The 24,683-nt window shown below is 39.4% G+C and overlaps 2 protein-coding genes across 4 annotated transcripts in view; one reads left to right on the forward strand and one right to left on the reverse strand.

The window, feature by feature from the left end:
* The window catches only part of LOC309710247 (uncharacterized protein), a 205,505-nt gene that overhangs the window by 80,390 nt on the left and 100,432 nt on the right, over positions 1-24,683 (reverse strand). The gene's annotated exons all lie outside the window — the stretch shown is intronic.
* gpc6a (glypican 6a) overlaps positions 5,999-24,683 on the forward strand; it is a 159,903-nt gene continuing 141,218 nt past the window's right edge. For 2 of the 3 annotated variants that reach the window (XM_082539578.1, XM_082539579.1), the window contains exon 1: positions 5,999-6,671. In XM_082539578.1, the coding sequence (XP_082395704.1) occupies positions 6,512-6,671 (160 nt within the window). In that variant the 5' untranslated portion in view covers positions 5,999-6,511. The remainder of the gene's footprint in view (positions 6,672-24,683) is intronic. The other variant, XM_082539580.1, reaches the window with a different exon arrangement.

Below are 24,683 nucleotides of genomic sequence, written 5' to 3' on the forward strand. Positions count from 1 at the left end.
GCCGGAGAGCGAGAGGCAGTCGCTCGTTAAGCTTAACGTGGGAATGCTTTACAAACATTCAGAGATGGACTTACACACTTGCTTTACTTCTCTCGGGGATAACTTTGTCGGAGATGAAATGCCAGGTTGCTAGCGAAGCTCCAAATGCTATCCAGACCACCGACAGGTCCCGCATGCCACAGCCGCTCTATCACGTGACTGCTAACGTTCTGAGGTGAGTTACGGTGTGTTGCAAGTTTTGTGAGGTGCTTTCGTGATATTTAATGGATCGGATTACATTTTTTATTTTTCTCCGATATCCGATCCAGTAATTTAGGTCAGTATCGGACCGATACCGATACGTAATATCGGATCGGTCCATCTCTACTTTTTAGTACAGCATATTCTTAAGTGTTATAGACGTGTTATGACTCTTCGAAGAATGACAGCTATTGTATTTTTAATGAAAATTTAAAATAAATAAATAAATGTAATATTTTGGCATTTTTATTCACAGTGCAGCCATCAAAAAGCTGTGGCCATCCATCTCAAAAAGTTTTACCTATATACGGTGATTGCACATATTTGTCTTAAGCATTCATGAATTATAAATATGCGATCAATTATTCATGTCCTTGCTTGCTGTGCTAATGTGAACAAAATGACCTTATTCTTCATCTGCTTACTGTGTATCTCAGCTATGACATTGCACGCCACACTGTTTAAAAGATAAAAAGCAAATTCTAAGCAGAGATGCAGCAAACTGGGATGCAGTGATTGTGGTTTTAATCAATATTTCTAACTGGTAGTTCGAGTTTGGAGAGGAAAATGAACAAGTGGGGTTTGCCCCATTTAATCTTTGACCTTTATGGATGATTTGAATATTTCTTTTTACTGTGGGATGCGTGGAGATCCATCAGTGAGGCATATATAACACACACAGTATAAATGATCGTGTCAGTCCGTTTTTCTTCTAGCTGGCTTATGGGTAGATTCTCTGTCTATTGATTCTGATTGATTGGTTTATCTGCCTTTAAGTATGTCAGTCAGTGCAACTGTTTAAGTCAGGATTGATGGATTTACACATAAAGAAATAAAAAATAAAAAACCTTTCATATCTCGTGAAAAGGGGAAATCAAATTTCTGAAATGAACACTCTAGTATGAAACAGTACGCCTGGAGAGGGAAAGCTCAGTTTTCCCTGTGGTGCACGATGAACTATGGGCTGACTCCTCGTGGTGAGTTATCGATCCACTACCAGGATCACCTTCTGGCCATCGTCTTTAGGCATCATTAACAAGGACTTATTACGTGAGTAGGGGCATTAGAGTGCTGTGCGGAGGAAACCCACGGTGAACACGGAGGACTTGGTTTATGGCTAACTGGCAAATTCTTGCTAAATAGAATCGATAACTGAATTTAGGCTGAAGATAAAACACTTTAGCATGATCTAAGGTGGGCTGATCGTTTGAACAAAAAGCTGATAAAATCACACAATTTTGATGAGTTATGTTATATCATATTATATTATAATAGCTTAGACTTTAGACCCATTGACCAATGTTGTCAGCAGCAACAAATTTATAAAATTCTCACTGATGAATATTTGTAATGCCAGAGTCAGCTCACTGGAAGTATAAGCACATGTCAGCCTACCATGTCCATATTGGTGTTTATATTTATCGGATTTCTACTATTTAAAGCATGAACTTCCCAAATGGGTGGCGTGTAGTGAAATGCAATTAAGACAGAAATTCATTTACTCACAGTTGTGGGAGAAGTTCCTGAATGGTCACCAGATGTTTCCTTTTTCAGTCACAGTCACTTTTTACAATATTCTGCAGACAAAAACTGATTTACTTCTTAAACTTATGAAACAAAAGCCTTGTATAAAAGGAACAGAATGAAAGAAAATTAATTTCATTTTCCATTTCATTTAGATCTCACAAATGGCCGAGTCTGTCTTATTCGGCGGTGTCAAGATAATGTCCAGCGCTGACACAGAGAACTAATATATTGTGGCTCATTTAGGTCAGTGAAGACCTTTTCTTTTTGGTGTCCTTGTAATTTTCCAACAGCAATCATTTTTACACGTGACAGAATTCCCTCAATGGTGACGTCAGATTTTACTTTTTTTTACTCAACATTTTGCAGCTATACTGCTTTACTGTTTTAGTGGTTAGGTATGATGATGCGCCCCACATCTCTTTTAAAAGCAATTCAGAGCAGGAAATGACTCGTTTTTAATAAGAAATGTTATTTTCTCAGGGAGATCATTTTATTTGTGTATCTGGCAGGCAGCAGAGTAATACATGCCGATGTACAGATTTTATCCATCCATCTATCCACCCATTCTCTCCAACTTATTCATTTCAGGGTCAAGGGGAGGGGATGGTCACAGCCTATCTACAGATTTCGTGTGAAAATAAAGTTTAACTGAATGTGAATTTGGTGGCAAAATATCCAGCTTAATAATGTACATGTTCAAACATGTATGTTGCTCTTCGCCCTTTCATCCTTTCTGCAGCTGTCACACTCACTTGTTAGCTTGTTATGGTGTGTGCATGCTTGCATACACAGAGTAAACACTTTGCGAGGAGAAACAGTGGTGATGCCTGTAATGCATGAAGGGTCTCCTGTCTATATCAGCCAGTCATATTTCACAGCCACAGCAAAACCAACAAGAAACGTCTTTAGCACATTTTCAGTTTGGCTTCTGATCTGGAGAGTGAGCTTTTCTGCAAAATGCTGAGAGTGCTGTTTCACGGATGGACAGCTAGCTAATTGGTGGATTTAGGAAATAGTTTTTTTTTTAATCTCAACTTGAGTTTTGAATCCAATATTTTGTCTTGCTTTGAATCTCCATGGCCGTTACTAGAGGTGGGCGGATCAATCCAAATATTGATGGTATCGCTATCAACAGTGGTTTGCTATCGGATCAGTACCAGCGTGATAGGATTGATACTTTCTATCATCTAGGTTCAGTACAGTGTGTAGTCCACTGAAGTGTGTTCAATAAATTGCTTTTGTTGGAGATGAGAATATAATACCTAAATTTGCAATATTGCACGCCACTGTTACCACAGGCATTATGTCTAATGGGGTAACAGGAGGAATGTCCCATGATCTTAAAGCTCAGATAGGACCACTCGACAGCACTAGCCAATGGGCCCCTCAACATTACACGGAAAGCACATATTTACATAATTACGTTAAAGTGAACAGGCTATACAAATGTTAGCTCTGCAAATATTTATTCAGTCCTTTACCCTCCATTGATTAAAGCAGGCACCCTTTTTCTGAAAGGTTTTGATGGCAGATGGGCATGCTGGGAAATATATTACTTGTACTTCCTGACCTTGTTTTTGCCTGCGAACCTGCTGACATCAGCTATGCAACAATTTGTTTTTCGGCAAGTGTCTAAAGGAGCAGTTTGTTGGTGCAGAGGCATTATAAAATATGTTTAGCAAGCCAAAGTATAAAAACAAAAAAGTGATGAGAAGAGAACATGGCGAGCATACCACCAGGACTTTGGATCTGAGCAGTGCTGTCAGTGACTCTGCTGAACTCCAGGCCCAGAAGAAAAAGTTCTGTTTTTGTAAAAGGGCTGAAACATTGCTACCGTTTATATGTTAAAAATATGCACTCATACTGTAATGTGTGTGTGTGTGTGTGTGTGTGTGTGTGTGTGTGTGTGTGTGTGTGTGTGTGTGATATATGTAGAAGCTGGTTGAATAAGTGTGCTTGTTTGGTAAAGTAACCTGTGGTTAATGGGCCTCTCTCATTTGTTTCATGCTATAGACATTACATCTGTCTTTATGTTACTTTTCCAAGGCGCTGAACTCTTTTGTGTTTTTTTGTAGTGTAGTTGCTGTCCATAGTGCTGATCAAAAGCTGGAATGATGCTATATTATTTTTGCAGTGTGTGTGTGTGTGTGTGTGTGTGGGCGAGAGAGTGAGAGAGAAAGAGAGAGAGAGAGAGAGAGAGAGAGAGAGAGAGAGAGAGAGACAACAGCTCTCACAGGGCTGTTATGCCTGTGGATGTTACAGCTATAGATACTGTAATCATCTACTATTTTAGGTAACAGAGATTAGCTAAAAGCTAGCTCTCATTTAGTCCCATTCCCCTGTATCTACCAATGAGCCTGCTGGGTATTTTGACCAACACATAGAGATTAAGAGCATGATGACATACACCGACCTATAGGAGGAGGTCCATCAGCTGTTAAAAACATCTGGATGTTCAGTCATGTACGACTGTACAGATTTTACTCTGTATTTGCTTCAGTTAAAAGACTTTTAGGCAGAAATTGATGCTCCTTATTTTACTGTGAATGCTTGGCTGACCTCTGCAGTCTAAGGTTAAAGTTCACCCTAGTTCAGTTTTTCCCTTCAAATTTGCACATTTAATCATTTCTGCAGTAGCTAATGTAGTATCGTGTTATTCTGTAAAATATCAAAGTGCCTGACTAACATCCAAATCTGACCTGCTCAGTATTTAATCATTACCAGCATTAGCTGAGTACACAGCAATTTCATTGGCCTGCAGGCTAATCTGACACACCTTCATTCCAGTATCAACAAAAATTCAATAAAGCTTGATTATTTACAGGATGTTTATTACTCAGGATTATTATGTTATGTAACTTCAAGGGACGTGCAACGGATTCAGAGCAAAGGTGTGGATAAAGGGAGCTGATTTCAAATGAGCTGAGAAATATATCCGCAACTGAATATTTATCTTCAAACCAGACTAATAGTTTTAAATGATCAGTCCTTACTACAACTGAAGTCTGAAATATTTTTAAGACCATGCATTTTGTATTTGCAAGAAAAAATGTGCCTGCCTGTTACTGAAAGATACTGGGCTGCCCTGTTGCTTCAGGGCGCAAAGATCCTAATAATCTAATATTAAAAATGAGGTAGACTTTTCACTGGGGCAGATGGGTCTTTCTGTACATCCTGAAGCGATAATCAAACATCGCAGAGAGCATCCCTTAGTATTCACAGTCTGAAATGATGAGTCCATCTACATTGCTTAGTAAATGCATAATTTCATGTTGCATTAGCCCCAAACGAATTAAGACACGATCATTCTCTCAAATTTTTATGCTTTCTATGGTCTAGTGCAACCCTGCTTTCCTGGTTTTCTCCTTTACATTTCACAGCCCTGAGTTATGTCTAATTGCACTTATGCGGTGTATTTTAAAGCTGATTTTAACAAGCAAGCAGCTCCCGAAACACAAAAACACACCGAGGGAGTGTTTATACTGAATATTATGAGATTCACTCTACTTTTTTTTGTTTTTTACTCTCAGGAGGAAATATTTCACAATATAACGAGATACTTTTCCTCGCAGATTTTCTTCATTATAACTGTAAAACTTTTCCCTCCTCGTCTAACAAAGTTACCTCATTGTTAAAATATGTTGGAAATCACTTTGATGCTATAGTGTGATAAGTCAGCTCAATGTTGCCATTTGTGGGTAGTGCATTTAAATTGGGTCAAATCATCTTCGTGAATATAAGACAGACAAACAGTCCTGACTTAAAGCATCATCTTAAACTAAGGGAAAAAAAGGTTAGAGATAAAATGTGTGATGTGCTCTATTATATATTTGACAAATGTTGTGGCTGTTTGTGCCACTAGTATTTGTTTTGTTGCCTGAAACATTGCATTTCATGAATACTTGGTATACCATTAACCAAAGGTCGTGTTGGGGTTATGTGTCCAGGAAATTACAGTAAGTTAACGCGCAGTCCTCTGAGGTGCTCCAAACAGGATTTGGTGCGTTACAAATGTTCATAGCTGCTAAGATCATATTGTGCCTTATCTTTTCGATGAGTTTTCTAGCCTTCCTTCTTATTACTCCCATCGATTGGATTCATTAAAAGACACGGAATGGTCACAGAGGGTTCTTCTATTTCGTGCGCCAACATCAGATTGATGACATTAAAAGGAAATAACCTCAAGTGTGTGGCCAGTGTGTCGTTGTACTCCGCCCACACTCCCCGCGTCTCCAACATGTGTCTCCACTCTAATGTGCGATAGTGTGCGTTACCGAGAATGCATAAATGGCAGAGGACAGTACGCGCCCCTGGATGTGAGCTGCTGAAGTCGCAGCCACTCCACTCCATGTTTTGCCCTGCCCTGTGCGCTCTGCTCGCTGTGCAGCGTGCGTCTCCGTTGCATTTCGCTTTCCTCACACTGACATAAACACGGGGCAGCGGTGTGTGCGTGCGCTGGAGAAGTTGTTGGCACACTGAGCACCAGGTATCTTCTTCACGAGGATTTTGTTCAAACTGGGACCGATCTGACTCGTTGGCTATTTCTTTTCTTTTTCGAGGTGAAAATGAGGTGGAAGCACCAGCATCTAAAGTGAGGAGTCTCTCTCCCTCTCTCTCTTTTAAAAAAATGAAAATCTGAACGCGCAGACTGGAGAAATCGTTCAATCAGGCTTTGTTTTTTGGGATTTCTCTTATTCTATCGGATCTCTTATTTCTCTGTGAAACATTATCAAGGATTTCACTGATGTATGCGATGTGGAGACTGCAAGTCGCCTTATGTACTCTGTCGGTGCTGTCCCTGTCATCCGGTGGTGAAAGCAAAGCGCGGAGCTGTAGCGAGGTTAGACAAGCTTATAACGCGAAAGGATTCAGCCTCGTCAATGTACCTCATCAGGAAATATCAGGTAGGCGAAACTGACAAATCAACGAGGCGTTTGGCCCCCTTCACCACGTGTCACGTCTCGTTTCTTCCCCTTAAATCAAACAATTTTGCAATAATCTCTGTGATCTCCCTCAGACCTTTAACCATTTAATATGTCCCGTCACTAACATGCTGCATTTCAACCCCGCTTTTAATAGCGGATTCATGTAGAGTCCTCCGCGGTTTCATGAAAAGTATCAGCCTTTTCTCCTAATATATTCCATGAGGTTGACTTTGTCCAAGCTTTCATCTGAACTTATTCGTCGGTATTTGAAAAGTGTTCAGTGGATGCCATTGCGACTGAATCGGTCTATATCTATATATCCTCTCTCTCTCTCTCTCTCTCTGTCTTTTTTTTTTAATTTGCTCTTTGAAGGTCCTCTCCATTTCCAACTTGCTCAGTGGTGAATCACATTGAGCTGCCTTTCATTTCTTATCCACAATCAAACAGACACCAGGAGTGAGCCGCATGCGTAAAAGCATTAGTCATGTTGCTCTTTATGTAAAAATCTCAACGTGTAGTTTCATCGCCTATGTGTGTGTGTGTGTGTGTGTGTTTTTTTTACATTTTATGAACCAATTTAAATATTTGGTTAATGCACAAACACTTAACTTCATTGACAATTAAAGGCAGGTTTTCCTCTCCTTAAAGAGTTGGCGGAGGTGACAGTAAGAATCAAAGTAACAGTGAGACTCATATGTGAGTGCATCATGTGTAATCTGCTGAAACACACATTTGAGATTCCCTCATGTCTGTAAATCGGAGCAAGTAAAGGACTGACTTTGGAACAGTGACACTAGAACATACCTTTGGAAAGTGTCTGCATACCTGTTGCTCATATTCAACAGAAGATGATCATGGAGCTTGTTGTGTTGGATTTGGCTAAATAGTGAGTAGTGTTTGCCAGCAGGGGGCTGTATGCACCCAACATGAAATAGTTCTTATGCTGTGGATTTTATTTGGTTTAGATATTCCTCAAGGCTACAGCTTAGGTTTTAATTCATGCTCTTTGGTACTGCTAAGATATGGGGTTTTATTATCTCTTGTGTAGTGGTAATCACATTTATGGTTAAAGCAAGAAAAGAGATTAGTCAGTAAACATAGCCTGCTTCATGAGAGGGAAGAGGAGAGGCAGAGAGTCCTGAAGTTAATCCCTCTATTGCCTCTTACAGACAAAACGGAAATGCTGTATTGGTAATTGGCAGTGTCATCTCATAATGATCACAGAGCCCTCTTATATGGTCTTAACATGGTTTTGGCATGATGGGGAATATGATGGCTTTGTTAATGACTGAATGTGTGTTTAAATCTTAGCCAGCGTCTGTATCTTGCATGTGTGAACGTGTATTAGAAATTTATCGTATTTCATAGTTAGAACTAAATGAGTCCAGGGGTGCATGGTGATTTCTGATGTCTTTGTCTTTCCTTTTTTGATGGTTTGTGATTAAACTTAGGGTGTGCAAAAAAGTAAATTAGCACTAAAATACTTTGGCATTGCAAGGATGCTCGAGTGAACTGCGGTTCAAAGCTTAAGTTCATGTTCAAAGTTTTTTTTTTTGGTTGACAGCTCTTAAAGGACTAAATTTTCTTGGCATTTGACCACATGTTAAAGTCAAAGACTGTTGGTTTTATTATAGAGCAAGATGTTTTGAGGGCCTGTGACCAAGTCCTTGTTGCATTTTTTGCAAAGCCAGTACTCTACGTGTAATTGGATTGTTTTTGTCTCCAAATAACCTTTGCATAAATACAACAGAGGGTAGATATGGGCCTCCGGAGAAGGGATAGTAGAAAGCACTCAATTATGCTTAATTAGCTATGCCAATACAAACGTGTGGTAAGCAGCATGAGCAGCGTTAGCGCTCATCCCTCCATCATTTGCTATGTCATGCTACTGCTATGCCTCTAGATACAAAACACACAGGTTTATTATTTCTGCAGAGGTGGCTTCCTCAGGTTCTAAGCTCCCATTTGCATAAGCTAATTATTTTGACAGCTTTCTGCCACTGACAAGCTGAGCTGCATTATTTCAGAGGTGACAAACCCACATGTTTATCTGTTATGAAATATAACAGGGTGATAATTATTGAATCTACACTTTTAGCTTTATTTTAATTAGTATTAAACAATGAATCATAATGAAATGAAGAGGAACAAAGATTGAAAAAACAGACCTTTCCTTTGGTTATTTATTTGTGTTTGTTGATTGAATTCTAAGTGGAAGCTCTCTTCCACCCACACAGTGTTACCTACAGTAAAGAAAGAGTCTGAATGAGTCTCATGGGCTGTGGGGTCATAAAACTTATCCAGAAAGTAAAGAACCCGGTAAACCTTCAGTGCAACAGAGAGACCTCAAATTAATGTTCCATGGATTTACAGCTGACTGATACATCATTTTTAAAAATCTGTAACCAGTTGAAAAAAATTGCTTTTGTACTTGCCATGTATTTCATAACTAACTTTTACATTTTTTAATGGTACAAGGGCTTCCGGTAATAATGGTTACGAATTTTAACTGTGATATAAAATCAGCACATTTGGTGGAAACTATCCTGCTGCTTTTTGGACAATCACATTTACTGAACTGTGAACAGATGTAATATATATAGATAGATAGATAGATAGATAGATAGATAGATAGATAGATAGATAGATAGATAGATAGATAGATAGATAGATATTGCCATAAGTATTCACTCGTCTGCCTTCACACACACATATGAACTTCAGTGACATCCATTTTTTAACCGATAAGGTTTAATATGATATGTTGGCCCACCCTTTGCTGCTGTTCTGAGAAGGTTTTCCATGAAGTTTAGGAGTGTTCACAGGGCATTTGGACTGTTTTTTCAGAAATGCTTTTGTGAGACACTAATGTTGAACGAGATGCTGGCCCACAGTCAAATTCACAATTTCATCCCAAAAGTGTTCTATCGAGTTCGAGTCAGGACTCTGTGTAGGCCGCCAAGTTCTTTAACACCAAACTCTCTAATCCATGGATCTTACTTTGTGCGCTGGTGTTGGAACAGGAAGGGCCCATACCCAAGTTCTTCCTACAGAGTTGTGCACATGAAATTGTCCAACATGCCTTGGTTTCCTAAGCTGGAACCAAACTGCCAAGCCCAACTCCTGAAAAACAGCGCCACATCATTACCCACCTCCCCTCCACCAAACTTTACACTTGGCACAGTGCAGTCAGACAAACTCGTCCGCCCACCAGAAGTAGAAGTGTAATTCATAACTCCAAAGCACACTTCTCCACTGCTCTTGAGTCCAGTGGCACCGCTGTAATGAAGCATTGTGCTTGGTGATGTCAGGCTTGGATGCAGCTGCTTGGAAACCCATTCCACAAAGCTCTCTACACGCTGTTCTTGACATAATCTGAAGGCTACATGAGGTTTAGATGTCTGTAGTGACTGACTCTGCAAGAAGTTGGTGACCTCTGCACACTGTGCTCCTTAGTGTGCTGCTTCTCTCTAATTTTTTTAGTTGACTTTTTTCAGCCTTTATTATATAGATGCAGTGAAGAGTGACAGGAAAGTGGAGAGAGAGAGAGACATGAAGACATGCAGGCAAAGGGCCGGATTCAAACCTGGGCTGGCCGCTCTCAGCTATACAGCGTATGATCGCCTGCTCATCTCAGGGAGCTAAACCGGCACCCGACTGCTCCGTGATTATACGTTACATACCACTTTGTGGCTGAGTTGCTGTTTGTTCTCAATCACTTCCTCTCTGTTATAATACCAATAACACTTGACTTTGAAACATTTAGCAAAAGAAGTACACAAGTGACAATTTGTGCTATACATATACATATATGTGTGTGTGTGTGTGTGTGTGTGTGTGTGTGTGTGTGTGTGTGTGTGTGTGTGTGTGTGTGTGCGTGTGCAATTTAATATCTGTTGCACTAAGGCAAACATTGGGTGAATTGACAGAATGAACTCATTTAGATGGAGGTCAGACACTTTGGTGTTTGAAGACTGATATTGTTTTGCTCAAGGATTCTTAAGTGCTCTGGTTGGTTTACAGTACAGGAGCAGTGAGATGTAGATGGCAGTAAGAAAAAAAATCCTACCAGCTTTAGTTTTCATACAGTAAGAGGTCTCTTGGAAGAGTGCCAAGAGCAGGTGGGTAGGACAGAGTGGAGGTAGTGAAATACACTGTTGGATCTGAAAAATGTCTAAAACAGGCTCTTGGACAACTTCATTAAACTCCACCAGGTTGAACTTGTGATTCCTCTACTGTAGTGTCCATGCTATTGATATGCCATCCAATGCTTGGTTATACAGCAGTCAGCCAGCAGTACAGCTAGCCTGTGAGGATCACCCCTGTGCTCATGTGTCAGCCTTTATAGCATCACACACATTACTGCTTGATTGTCAGCCCTTTGTTCAAAAGCACATCTGCTTGTGAATGCTTCAGTAAGGCCCTGCCACGGAGCTCTTTCTCTGAGGCTTTGCTGTTAATATCAACATCTACTTACACAGAGCAGTTGGGATTCTCATGGGTGGATTCGACTCTTTGCTATGGCTTTCAAACAAAATCGCTCGATGTGCTGCAGTTCCTGTTAGTGCTGCGCAGAGTCTTATGTTTCCCTTTTCAAGAATAACAATTACCTTTGGGGTTCATCCATAGCAAATTTAAAGAATATTATTTGATTTGTCTGAGCAAAACAGTTATTAGCTGTTACACAATACAGCATCGTCTTCCCTCGTGTGAGTTCCTGATGCTCCAACTCTGTTTATCGCTGTGATCTGTGCTCGGCTGTTGCAGATGCCAAATTCCTATAAACACAACCCAGATATCGGATAACATTGCTTTTTGTACTTGATTGAATGTTAGGACGCTTGTGAAGCTTAAGTATATAGCACAGTTATTAATATTATTGTCAGTACTAAAGTCTCTTTGGCTCTTTCACTCTTTATTTATGTATGTATACATGTGTGCGTGTGTTTGGAGAGAGATACTGTGCAAAAGTTTAAGCCCACGTCTAATTTCTTTTTATTCTTCCAAGGAGCCAGACTTTCTTGTAATTTTTTTAAGTTGTTTCGATGAGTAATTCTACAGGCTTTGTGGAGGTCTTTCAAAACTCTTCTTTGGACATCCTGCTTTTTTATTCCAGTCCTTGTACCTCATCATTTCATCATTTTCACAGGAACTTTTGTGTTTGCTTATTAAGCCATTTAATACAGCCCTATGTATTATTAAAGCATAACACATCTTACTCAAGGGGCATGACACATCACAGCAGTTCCAGTTTTAAATTGTATCTTTATCCACATTAACTCACTTTCTTTAGTTGAATCTAAGAAAATGCCAAAGATAACTCAGTATTAAAAATTGTATTGGTGATTCCCGAAGAGCGATTAGTATAACATCCTACATATTTCAGCATGATGTGCAGTGTGTCCATAGAAAACTGAGAAAATTTGGAGACACTGAAGTGGAGGAAAGAAGAAATGGGAGGCCTAAAAACGATCTACAACAGATGCACAGTATTTGAAGGTCATGTTTTTAAGAAACAGGAAAAAATCCAGCGAAGACCTGACACAGGACCTGAGATGCATCTGACCCTTCAGTTGATCCATCTGCTGTTCACTGAAGCCTCATCAGAAATGGTTTTAGTGGATTTCTGGCTGTCAAGAAGCTGTTCTTAAGGTAGAGAAACAAGGCAAAAAGGCGGAGGTGTGCCAAATTACACAAGAACTGGACCGTAAATCAGGGGTGACAGGTCTGCATCCAAATTTGAAATCTTTTGTACAGATTTTCAACAATATTCACAGAGGAGGTCTGGAAAGAGGTGCAACAGTGAGTGTCTGCGCCATGTGTCATCTGTAAAACACGGTGGAGGCTCTGTCATGGTTTGGAGCTGCAGTTCAGCCAGTGGTGTAGGAGATTTTGTCAAAATTGATGGGAAAATGTAGAAAAATACCATCAGATTTTGATCCACCTTGCAATACCACCTGGATAGTGTGATTGGAAATGGCTTCATCTATCTATCTATCTATCTATCTATCTATCTATCTATCTATCTATCTATCTATCTATCTATCTATCTATCTATCTATCTATCTATCTATCTATCTATCTATCTATCTATCTATCTATCTATCATTTTTTAATGTATTTATTTGTTTTTTGTGTGTGTCTGCATGCCTAATCACTAAGTAATGGAAACACATCAGACCTCTGCTGAAAGTGTGGGAATACTGCTGTAAAAGCCCTTGCCCAGCAAATATCCATATAAAAATTCTGAGGGGCAATTTTTTTCCAAAGCCCATTAAGATACTCTTGGCTCTGCCAAATTGGAAATAAGTCTCTTGCCAGCCTGTATACATCTTCAGAGAGAACAGTTAATTAGATGTGAGGGAGATTAGGCTGTGCGCATGTGGACGTGCATCTGCCTGTGTGTGTATTTGCAGCAGTTTAGCCTCACTATCTGGGTGTTTCTTTCGCTTTGCATCTCTATTGTAGTAGAAAATGACAAAACGTGCTTTGTTCTTCATTTGGTGAGACAGATTGTGTGCATGGAAGAGTTAAATGAGTTTGATTGTGAATCCTCCTGTGGTGCTGTTCAGATATGGTGAAAGAATGTCTGACAGTTGTCCTGACCTGAAGAATCTGTCAGCCCTCTGCAGGCATTCATCCCTGAAATGCACAAGGTCTGCAAGCTTTCTGGAACCTTCCTCTGTACCATGTATGGCTTTTTCTTTTCTGAGTAGTGTGAAAAGCCTCCGGGTAGCGTAGGAGCCTGCTATAGCGCTTTTTCCAGTTTTCAATCAACTGCTGGCCTAAATCAGTAATGGAGGGGGGGATTAAGAATCTCTACCCTCTCAAGCCTTGAGAGGAACTAGAAAATAAGCAGTGTGGGGTGTGATTGAACGTTTGGAGCAGAGACAAAAGAAAATTAGCATTAATTGATGATTAATGAAATAAAGCTTTCCTTGTAATGGAGAGCATTATCGAGTAACCACGTGTTGAAATGATAGCGAGACTGGCTCTGGGATACAAGAAGGAAGTTTGAACTTGAAGGATTAGTGATGTTTTGTGGTATTTGTGTGCATTTTGCACTGTTGAAAAGTATTCTCTAAACTAAACTGTCACACAACGTCACACGTGGCATTATTCCACTGTGGAAATTGTGCCCCTCTAGGATTCCTCTACCAGTGGGTGAGGGCGCTGCAGGGAAAATAAGTGGGTGTCACATTGTCAAATAATTGGTTAACATTGAAAAATAAGATGTGTTTATACATGATTATATGGCTGCTACCCTACTAGTTTCAGGTTCGACCTAAAGCCATATCAAACACATTGTTTATTACACGGCAAACACTAATCACTTCTATTCTACGCTGTGAGAGAGTTTGTGGCTTTCCTACAATTATTTATTATGTACATTAGAGAACCAGTGCATTCTGTTGTTTTTATTGCCATGGTCTTTCTTTTTACCCACAGAGCCCTTTGCCTCTGGAGGGAAGTCTCTGAATAGAAGTCCCAAGCCTGACACCAATGATAGGGCTTAGTGAGATGAGAGCCACACTGTGCTCTGGGAAAGCCACGTGGGTATATCACATCGAGGTGTCAAGGATGCAAATACATTTCACACTGGGGACTCTTTATTTGTGTTTTTCAGACACAGACATGTACACATGGCTGAGGTGATTTGTTAAAAAAAAAAAAAAAAGCCACCCCTCGGAGACTTGGAAGTAAACAAGCATTAAGTACAAATAAACATTGTGTACAAAAATTGTCATGGAAACTTCAGATGCTGTCAACAAATGCAGACAGCGATGGTGTCACAGGCATCACAGAGCTGACAATGACACGCTTGTTGTGTTAAAGATACATAGATGCTGTCTACCCCTCAAAGGCCTCAGTGGTGGCTTAACTGTAGTGAAACCACAGGGGGCTGTTGTATCAAAATCAATAGGGCAGATGCTCCAACATGTAAATGTTTTTCACAACAAAGAAAGCCACAGCAGAACAAATTAATTATGAAAAATAAATATTTCAATACAATAATCACTTAATCGCTGTCGCTTTCTTTCTTCTAACAAAATTAAATTAAAAAAACAAGCATTGAAAAACAAGAAACACATCATTATGTCAGGTCAAGTAAAAAAGTGTCTTGAAATTAGTCTTAAATTCTCTTTATTTATTGTACATTAGCCCAGCGGGCCCCAACCCCCGGGCCACGAGTGGGAAATTGATGGTTTTCAGGGTTTTTATTGGTTTTTAGCATCATTTTTTAAAATCGTTTTTATCGTTAACTCGGTTTCCCTGGGTCTTTTCCTCTGTGTTATGAACAAATCTTTTTTTTGGTACCGGTACTGGTTTTATTTTGTTTTATTTATCTGAGACACCTTAAAGGCCGGTCCGTGAAAGTATTGTCAGACATAAATCGGTCTGTGGCACAAAAAAGGTTGGGGACTGCTGCATTAGCCCCGTCCTCAATGCTTTTTCAGCATGTTTGTAGATTTTTACTACGAGTCCACGCGTCCATCTGGTGGCAGATAGAGTGCATGCTTAAGGCACTGCTGGATTGGCTTAATTTTTCTGATCTGGATGCTACGCCCATGTTTTTTACTATCTGTGGTAAATACGTTAGGACTTTAGGTAGCCAGAGCCTGGAATGTCAGCAAACAACTGACTTTCAGCTTTAAAGCAATGAGTGATTCACTGTATATTACCCCAAGTAAAGGTGCCTGTTTTATTTCGTTTATACAGTGTTGATTTAACATGCCTGGTGACTTGATTGAAATGTTTTTGGTCCTGATACTTTGTGCTGTCTTTTCCTAGAGTCAGTTTCAGTTTGGGGGAATTAGGTGGCAAAAAAATAAAGGCTTTGTGCTCACAGTCAGCTGCCTGTGTGAAGGTGTGTGCTGCCCCTACTTCTCTCATTCTCAAACCATACAATAAATAAATAAATAAATAAATAAATAAATAAATAAATAAATGTCATTTGCATTTGTTCATCTAAAAAGTCCTCATATCAGTGTCACTGTGCTGTAATGTTTCAAAAACTGTTATTTGAGTCCATTTCTTTGGTTTAGACACTCTTAACAAAAGATGTGAAACTGGAAGCCCGTGCCTCTCCAGTGAATAGATGTTGCCTCACAAAGCAACAACACAAGAGGATATCACAGTGCCAACCTTGCAACACTCGTGACAATCTGCTGTAAAGTGTATTTTCAAATAGCAGCAGTTGTTAGTCAGCATAAGACATGCTGTTCCAGTTATAAATTAGGAAATTTATACTGATTACACGAGTTCACGACCTAGTTTAGTGTGATCTCGTTTGCAGCTTTGAGGTGGAGAGACTAATTGGAGGTCGTTATTATTTTTATATTAATGCAAATATGTAGAGGGCAGATCTTAACCCTCCCAGTCACATTTGTGGGCTTTAATTATAACATTAAATAATAGGCTTTGCAGTGAAATGCCTTGGGGGATATAATGACACTGTTTTTGTGTCAGAGGTCTGCTCCGTCTTCTTTCACCCCGTGTTACATAATTTCTCGGCCGTATTCCTTTCACACAGAAATATATGAGAGCCGCAATTAAACTGCCCCCAAATTTTTTTATTATACACTTCTGGTAAAATGCTAAAAATCTACACATTAAACTGCCGACAACATAGCAAGAGAGAGAAGATTTCCAAAGAGGTGTTGCAATTTAGATATTAATTAAAATGATTCTGCTTGTCTGAAAAAGCATGTGCAGTTTGATGAGTGTGTTTTAATAGCTCTGGAGCCATCATCCTGAATGTATCATGGCTCTGTATATTGCATTTTCTTCTTTTTTTCCCATAAAATTAGATTGTAATGAGGCATGTTCGATGTACAAGTTGCAACTTGCTAAAGACATCGGATCTCATCTGGAACTAAAGAAGTAGAGGGGGGTGAGCCAACAGATCATTTAAATCCCCTATCCTCATAGCCGTTGCAAATATACAGCTACGTCTTGCAAGAAAAGCCATCTAGGCTGGCTAGACTCATGCCGCTGACTTGAGTGGCGCCACGTGGTGTAGCTTCAGGGAGCCCAGCGATGACAAATGTGACAAGCTTATGTAGTCTTAGTGTTTGTCAGTCAAAGAAGGTTGATAAGGCTTGATTACCAGTACCATCTGCATTAATAGTTTCAGCTCTGCTAATTCAAGTGCTGTTGGAAAGAAGGCATTTCAGAAAGGCTCATTTGGACTGAACAGCCGATGTCTAGTGTTTAAATCTTCTGAACTCCTTAATTTCTTTACCCGTAAGATGAAACAGGTGCCATTGTGATGCTTCTTGGCTCATCTTTGTTCTTTGGCAGCTGCAGGGTGCTAGAATATGAAACGATGCCAGGCTCATCTCTTGCTCCCAGAACCCTGCTGTTTTGTGTCCCCTGTGTAAGCTGCCGGTAAATGAGTGGGCTGGTCAACTCACACCCCGGGGCTCTACCGCGGGCTCTTCAGACCACCAGCTGTTGTGTTTAGGACTGAGTCATGCACCAGTTAGCATGATGAATCCAGAGAATGAGTACAAGGCTTTAACCTCACTGTATGCCTCTTCCTCTTCCCTTCTAGCCTTTACTATTAAACCAGTGTGATAAAATGCACTAAAACGTTGGGAAATAAATACAGCTGTAGAAAGTTCCCACCAAATGTCCTCAAGGTTTGAGTGAGATCTTGTTTGTTTTAGGATTGTTGGTTAATCCCTGTGAAGAAATTGATCGAAGAAGAACATATACACACAGAGAAAATGACTTGAAGGCAGGTCCAGTAAATTAAATCAAGTTAATTCATTAATTGAAGTCAGTTTACAATACTGTTTAAATTTGCACTTGCATCAGTTTATATGGATGAGTTACTCTGATAATATTTAATAAAGTAATTAGAAGTGAGAAGCTGACAGCTTCTGTCGATATCGGAGTCAAAAGTGCGGCTAGTTTCCAGAAGAACTACTTATATTGCCAATACAACTTTAGTATGCAATATATTTAAATTTACAGATAAAAATAATCCAGGAGCAAAGCTACAAATAGTGGGCGGCACGATGGTGGTTAGCAGCATCACCTCACACCGAGTGCGAACTGAGTTTGAATCCATCAGCCAGCTGGGGCCTTTCCGTGTGCAGTCCTCCCTCTGCCTGTGTGGGTTTCCTTTAGATACTCTGGCTTCTTCCTACAGTCCAAAGGCATGCACATTAGGTTATCTGGTGACCAACTATGACTGTGTGTGGGAATGGTTGTCTTTCTTTTTGTGTTAGCCTCGCGGAAGACTGGCAACCTGCCTCTTGTCCCGCCCAATCACAATGCTGAATTGGATAAGTGGATGCATGGTTGTTGCTTACTTTCTTGATAATACCCACTTCCTCAATTTCTCCCTATCAGATATCCAAAGTGATTTACCAATTTTTTATAACCTGGGTTTACAGTGAACAAAGCATCAGCCTCGACCAGGCAGCTATACTCATGTTCTGAAATGAATCTTTACGACGCAGTACTTCACTCCAGAAGGAGTTGTCAACCCTCTGCAAGCTTTCATGTGCCTTATGAGTTTTCTCTCATCTAATTCGTGTCCTCCAGAACAACACTGACATGATGACCATTTATCTGAGCATTAGCTGAAATTAAATAAATAAGCGATTTCAAATTCACAGACACATAATCCTGCAACACCTCTTCTCAAATCCATAGCTTCTTGTGTTCTTTTTTCCTTATACAGTGTTCACTGTAGACTGGTGTAAATCTTGTTTGGAAAATTGGTCACAGCCATTAACTATGCCAGAGGCATGTAGCTATACAATATACTGCAGCTCCACTTTAATAAACTGAATGCATGACTGAAACTACTAGCCATAATATGCACAAAAGTGCTTGACTTATATGATGGGATATTTTTGACATTTATTGGAGAGGTCCTCTAATGCACACTGGTTCCAGATACCAGGTTTGCAGCCGAAGAACTCCAATGCAATGCAAATGCTAATTTAAGCAATAATGAATAAGAAATGGAGTTAAAATGTGTAGAATGAAGGTGCTAGGTGGGTGGAATGCTAAGAGCTCAGCGAGTACTCCTTGTAAATGTGAAGGAATAAATTGTGTTGGGCAAGAGTATTTGAAGTTGCCCACCATGACACTGATAACAACTCCTAGTAACTAGGGCATTATTAAACTGATTTATGGTTCTATCAGCGCATTAAGAACATCGGTTTATGGTTGGAGAAAGGCTGCGGACTTGGTGGAGAGAAAATGTTGATAGAAAGTCAAAGTGTGACCTAACAAGAGCCAAATCACCTTCTTATTGATTTTGAACATAGTACAGTTATTATTTCCCTCATTTACACTTAATTAAAAGAATGAGTTAGTACATAAATCGAATTTGTAGAAAAAGGTATTTACAGTAATTACCAGTATGCAACGCTTTTATATATAAACAAATTGTTGTATGTATATATGGACACTCTTGCAGGAAACACAGAGAGAGTTGAGAGTTTTAAGTTGTTCTACCGTTGCTGCTAAATTGCTTCTCTTTTTCCCACAAAAATTGCTATCTAAGGTTCATGTCAATTTCCTACAATTTCTGATACAGCCTTTTTCATATTTCCAAATCTGCAGTAGCTTCTCATTTAACTAAAATGTTTTTTCAGGTACAAGAACTGGCTAGTACTGATATTTTATTGTGTGAAATGGAAATGCCTCCAGCATGTATCATTGTTTCAGCAAAAGAGTTTTGGAGAAAAAATAAGAAAAGAAAAAAGTGTCCTTTGGGATTTTAACCCAAACAAACACCTGTATTGTGTGGGCATTCAGTAAAAGTACATATTTGATTATAGATGTACTGAACAGACTGTAGATGTAATTACCTCGTCTGTTTTTATTGCCTATCTGCTATGCTGTCAGTTTACATTAATGGAAGCAGAGATAATCACAGCAAAACAATCTGCATATTGTCTTTTTTATTTCATACTCAAAGTGTTTTTTTTTTTTATTAGCACACACTCTGATGTTGTATCAAGCACACAGGCTGGGGATAAATGAAGGGCAGAACTGGTAAAAGATTGGCAAAGGCATCATGAAATGATGACATTTCGCTGTGAAGCATATATGTATCTATACATTACTGTAACACAGTCGGTTTTCCAACTTTTTTAAGTTATCTGAAAATTAAAAAATCTTTCAGTAGTCTCCAAGTGTGGTAACATATGGTTGGAGCAATTGTGGGAATTATCTGTGTCATCTTGTTTGGACATATTCAATTTGGGTCTCGAGCCCCTGTGGAAAAAAGTTGAAAGTGGGTGATTTGGGTGATGGAGAGGCGGTCCAGATGGCAGAGCAGCAGTAAGATCAATCATGCTTGATGCATTTTTCCCACTTCAACATGCAGACAGATGTGAGTTAACTCAGTAATTGGGTTTACTTCCAGGTTGTGGATTTCTCTTGACAAGTAATAACACCATAAAAAGAATGTGCAAACATGCTCACAAAAGCTCTTAAGTGTGCATTGTTTGATGTGTTATTCCATCCTACCAAAAAAATTACCATCCATCATCTTTCCAGGTTTAACAGGCCACAGAAAAGAAACTGTTTATAGTTAAGTTCATTTTATACATAAAGATGTACTTGCAGGATATAGAATCCTTTCTGCTAATGCCAAGACTAAACTGATGAATCCTGTGGCCGTATAGTACAAAGAAAGAAAACTGGAAAAACAACACATAACTATCCCAATAGTTGGGAATTCAATTTGTTATTAGATTAGCTGTTAGATTCATTAATTATTTGAAGGTTACTACATACACAGTTTCATTTTCAGTGTAAGTAGCAGTGCCTGACTGCAACACTCAGAGTGACCAACTGATGACCCAAAGGTTGAGTGACCACTTTATGATCACAAGACATTTGCACAGATCACCAAGTGGCAGGCAACCTATATCCAAAGGATTGTGGTCCAACTTGTACTGTCTGAAGACATAGATTAGTGAAGGTTAGCTAATAATTGCTAATTCATAAACATAGACAGATTTCCGACACATTGCAATCAGTCTGAGTTAGCTAACTTGTCTGCGATGTGTCTCTTTGCAGTAGGGGACTCGACTCAACTGGTTGTTAAGTGATTTTATTTTGGTTCTACACCTTTTGACTCAGTGTACACTATTATACTATATACTGCCTGGTGCCTACTGTATGTCATTTTGCAGTTAAACCATCATCTTGCAGCAACTACATCACTACTTGTGGAGAAATGTCTCCACAAACCTTATGTACTTGATGTGAATTTCTGTGTAGATAGCAACAGATTTGCAATGTTTACTGATTTATCATAGTTAATTCCCAAATTGCATGTAATTCCCCAATCCTCACCATCTTATTGCCATTTTATTGCTGTCTTAACACAAAATTAAAGTCAAGACAGCAACTGACTGCGATTGGTCACACACCTGGTCCCCATCTTCAAAGCAGCAATTTCAAAGGCAACGAGATCATTGCACTTGATCGCAGTAATTTTGTTCATACCATGGTTTTTCCCTAGTATGAATGTAGCAATCTGTTGCACCATTTGAGTTTTCAAAGTTTGCCAGTACTATCGAGGAAACTAAAGTCATGTGATAGAGAATAGCGGTGGGAATCAGGAAACACTGACCACAGTCTGTCAGCTCAGTGGGAAAAGCAATTTCGATTGACAGCAATATTTTTATTAAAATATGCTACTCAATATCAGCATATGAGTATCTGTTGACAGTTCCAAGATAAAGTCTTCCAATATTTTGCAGTGCACCTGTTTTGTGACCCATACAACAGATTTGAACACAGAATACATTTCTTGACACTTCAGTGTGAAAGTCTGTTAAAGGACAAAGGTTCAGTTATATCCAGTCACTTGAAAATGTCACTTTTGAGAGGCTTCAAACTGCACAATGTGTTTCAGTGTCTTTAATTTCTGAATTTCTAAAGTGTTTCAACTGAAAAATGGCTGAAGGTAATGAAAAATATGATGTAGTGTAGCGTATTGCAGAAAGTGAGCTTGACCCAGTGTATCATCAGGCAGTTGGTAACCCACTTTTACTTTGCATTTTAAATGTTTCTTAGATTGGTGTAGGGATAAAGCCGGTCCCATTACATCCAGAATGCCTTTGATTGCAGTCATTCATTATGCTTATTTTAAAAGTTAACATTTTATCTGGAGTATTAATCCCACAACAGTACGTTAGTTTGCTCAAAGCTATTTTTTTCTCGTTTTGAACATTACAGAGGATTCACAAAGTCTTCCATCATTCAACGACCTTTAATTCTGTTTGCAAGTTGGATTGAGCTTTATTTTGCCCTCTAATGTAGGTCATGTCAGATGAATAAAGGGCCTTTAAAATGTGCCACAGCCTGAATAAAGAAAGTATAGTCAAGGCTCAGATGTGAGAGGGGACCTTAGCTGTACCGGAGTCAATAGATCTCAAAGATAGAGGTGTCAACCTTTCACATGCTCAAGCAGTCTTTTAGCTATTACTGCCCAGTGTGCTGAACCTGGCCTGTGCCATTTAGTATAAATAGAGGAGAGAGAGAGAGAGAAGTGGAATGACAATAACCAGCAGTATAACCAGTGGCAGGGACTGAAATTCACAGACACGTCAGTGTGCCTGGATTTGTCATAAATATAAGTGTGCATTTTCTTTGCAGCTTCAATAACCTTTACTTTGAAGGGAGTCTGGTTGTTCAATACATAACATTAACATTTACAGGCCTTTTCATGAAGAGCAGACAAAAGAGTCTCTAATCACACTTTTGATTATTCAGTAATATAGAGAAATATACGGTGATGGAATAATACCTGCACTGTATGTGAGTATATGTATGTTAGGTAGATAAAGGATATATAGTTTCAGGTTATTTCAAATTAAATGACTAGACTTGAATAAATTTGAGTTTAATAAAAACAAAAGTTACTTATTCTTATTACCTAAAGTTAGAGTTAGGATTGGAAAAGTAAGGATGCTATGTAAAAATGTCATAAATTCTAAAAAAATCAAATCATCATCTAACTATTTACTATTCAAAGCAAACATATCATTTTAGTCTTTTTTTAAAGTAGCAGCACATTAAGTAGAAACTTAAATAGGACATCCATGACACAAACGTGACAGTGGTTCAGTATGTAAAAAAGTGAACAGCTGCACTTTTGTGCAGTAATTCTTCATCCACAGATATTAAAACAGATAGATCATTGTGATATATTTTTATTTCCAGTGTGTTGAATGGCTTCCTGGGGTTTGACTGAATGCTTTTTGCCCTGTGTGTGTACTGCATAACAATATACCTGCTGGTATGTAAAGCTGTATAGTAAAGCGAGCGGTGGATTATGAATGGCATCTGTGCTAAAAGCAAAGAAACAACGCTAAAGTCAAATTGCGCTATGGATGACATATGAGATGGAGGCAGAGTAACCTCAGTTGGTGAATTAAAATGTCAAGAGCGTGGACCTGTTTCTGTAGGCCTGCGCTCTCATTCATAGTCAGCGAGTCTCTGTGCACGTTGGTGCTTTATGGCAGCTGGGCTGTAAGAGCAGAGAAGAGCCAATATTCTGGAGGCAGCCTCAATGAGAGTGGAGCTGGAATCTGGTGGTAGATCAATGATAATAAACGTGATTCATTCAAGATGATGCTTCCTAGTTATCGAGCGTGGCTCTGCTGTGGCGTGAAAACCGCAGTAACTGGCAGCGTCGAAGACACGCTGGAACCTGCTGCAAACAAATCCAGATTTCAGTCTAGGTACGAGTTACTTGTACAGTATCTCCTGTATAGAGCGGACCTAGAGTCTTTCTTGTTAACTGTTTTCTGGCCAGTTAATTTAGAATACATTTCACCCATTCGTGCTACAATAGAGCAGCCATTAATTTCACTTACTGCCTCACTACATCTTTTTATGAATTTTCAGGATGAATGAATACTGCTCTCTCTCTCTCTCTCTTGCATGCTCGCTCTCTCTCTCTCTCGACTTGATGATCTGTTGGCTTGTTTGGCATGGAGCTCTGGCAAGAACCTCCTCACTTTATAAATGCTGGCAAGGGTGGCCAAAAGATGTACCAGATGGCACCACCCATATGCAGTTTGCCCTTTGGCCAGGTAGACTAATGAATCCTTGTGAGAGTTAATCTGGCATTAGACTCTCAGTGGGCGTAGAACCCACACTTTTCCCACAGCTGCCCTGAAATATTCTTGAGATTTTGTGTTTCCCTTGATGTTTTTTTTTTTTAAGCTTTAGAGATAAGCTAAATCTCTTTAGCATTTTAAAATTACTACAGGTGAAAAGTGTGTTACCTATGCAGTATCACCTTTATGATGGACATTTATGGATCTGTCATTGATGTGAGCTATATTGATGGTTCTGGATTTAAATTGTTGAAAAATTTTATTATGCTAAATATAATCATGATATGTAATTATGCCAAAGTAAAACTAATTCCGCTGCCTTATGTTTGAGCTGTTTAAATGTGCTGTGCTTTCGACTAACATCTCCAACTTGACACAATTAAACCGACAGTGCATACTGGAGATGTTGGGAGCACAGGCTCACACAGACTCATGTACTGAACCTGTTGGGGCTCTTAAATCCAGACTGTAGAGGTCAGAGGGGAGAGGCTGAGAAAAAACAGCCCAATAGGCCAGCTCAAACTGTGGAAAAGAAGAATAGTACCGCGATGTTTCGTTTTCTTTGTTGCATCAGATTCTTCGCATAATGCGATCTACTATGTTGAAGTGGATGCCTCAGGACCTCCTTAACTTCAGCTTTGATGCTTTATCCTCAGGTTTTCCTTTGAAGGCTTATCATGAGTTGGCAAAGTGACTGAGACTAATCGAAATTCATCTGGGCAGGCTATGACCATTGAGGTCCCCCACCTTGTAGCACAACAACACAATATACAAACTCACCCACCAGAAGACCAAGCAGATCGGTTACTGAGCAAACACCAGTGAGGGTTGCATGCTCATGTGTGCCTCTGTCCACTATCTACTTTACACCATTGCT

This window comes from Aulonocara stuartgranti (assembly GCF_965226115.1).
Source record: "Aulonocara stuartgranti genome assembly, chromosome: 1".
In the NCBI taxonomy this organism is placed as follows: domain Eukaryota; kingdom Metazoa; phylum Chordata; class Actinopteri; order Cichliformes; family Cichlidae; genus Aulonocara; species Aulonocara stuartgranti.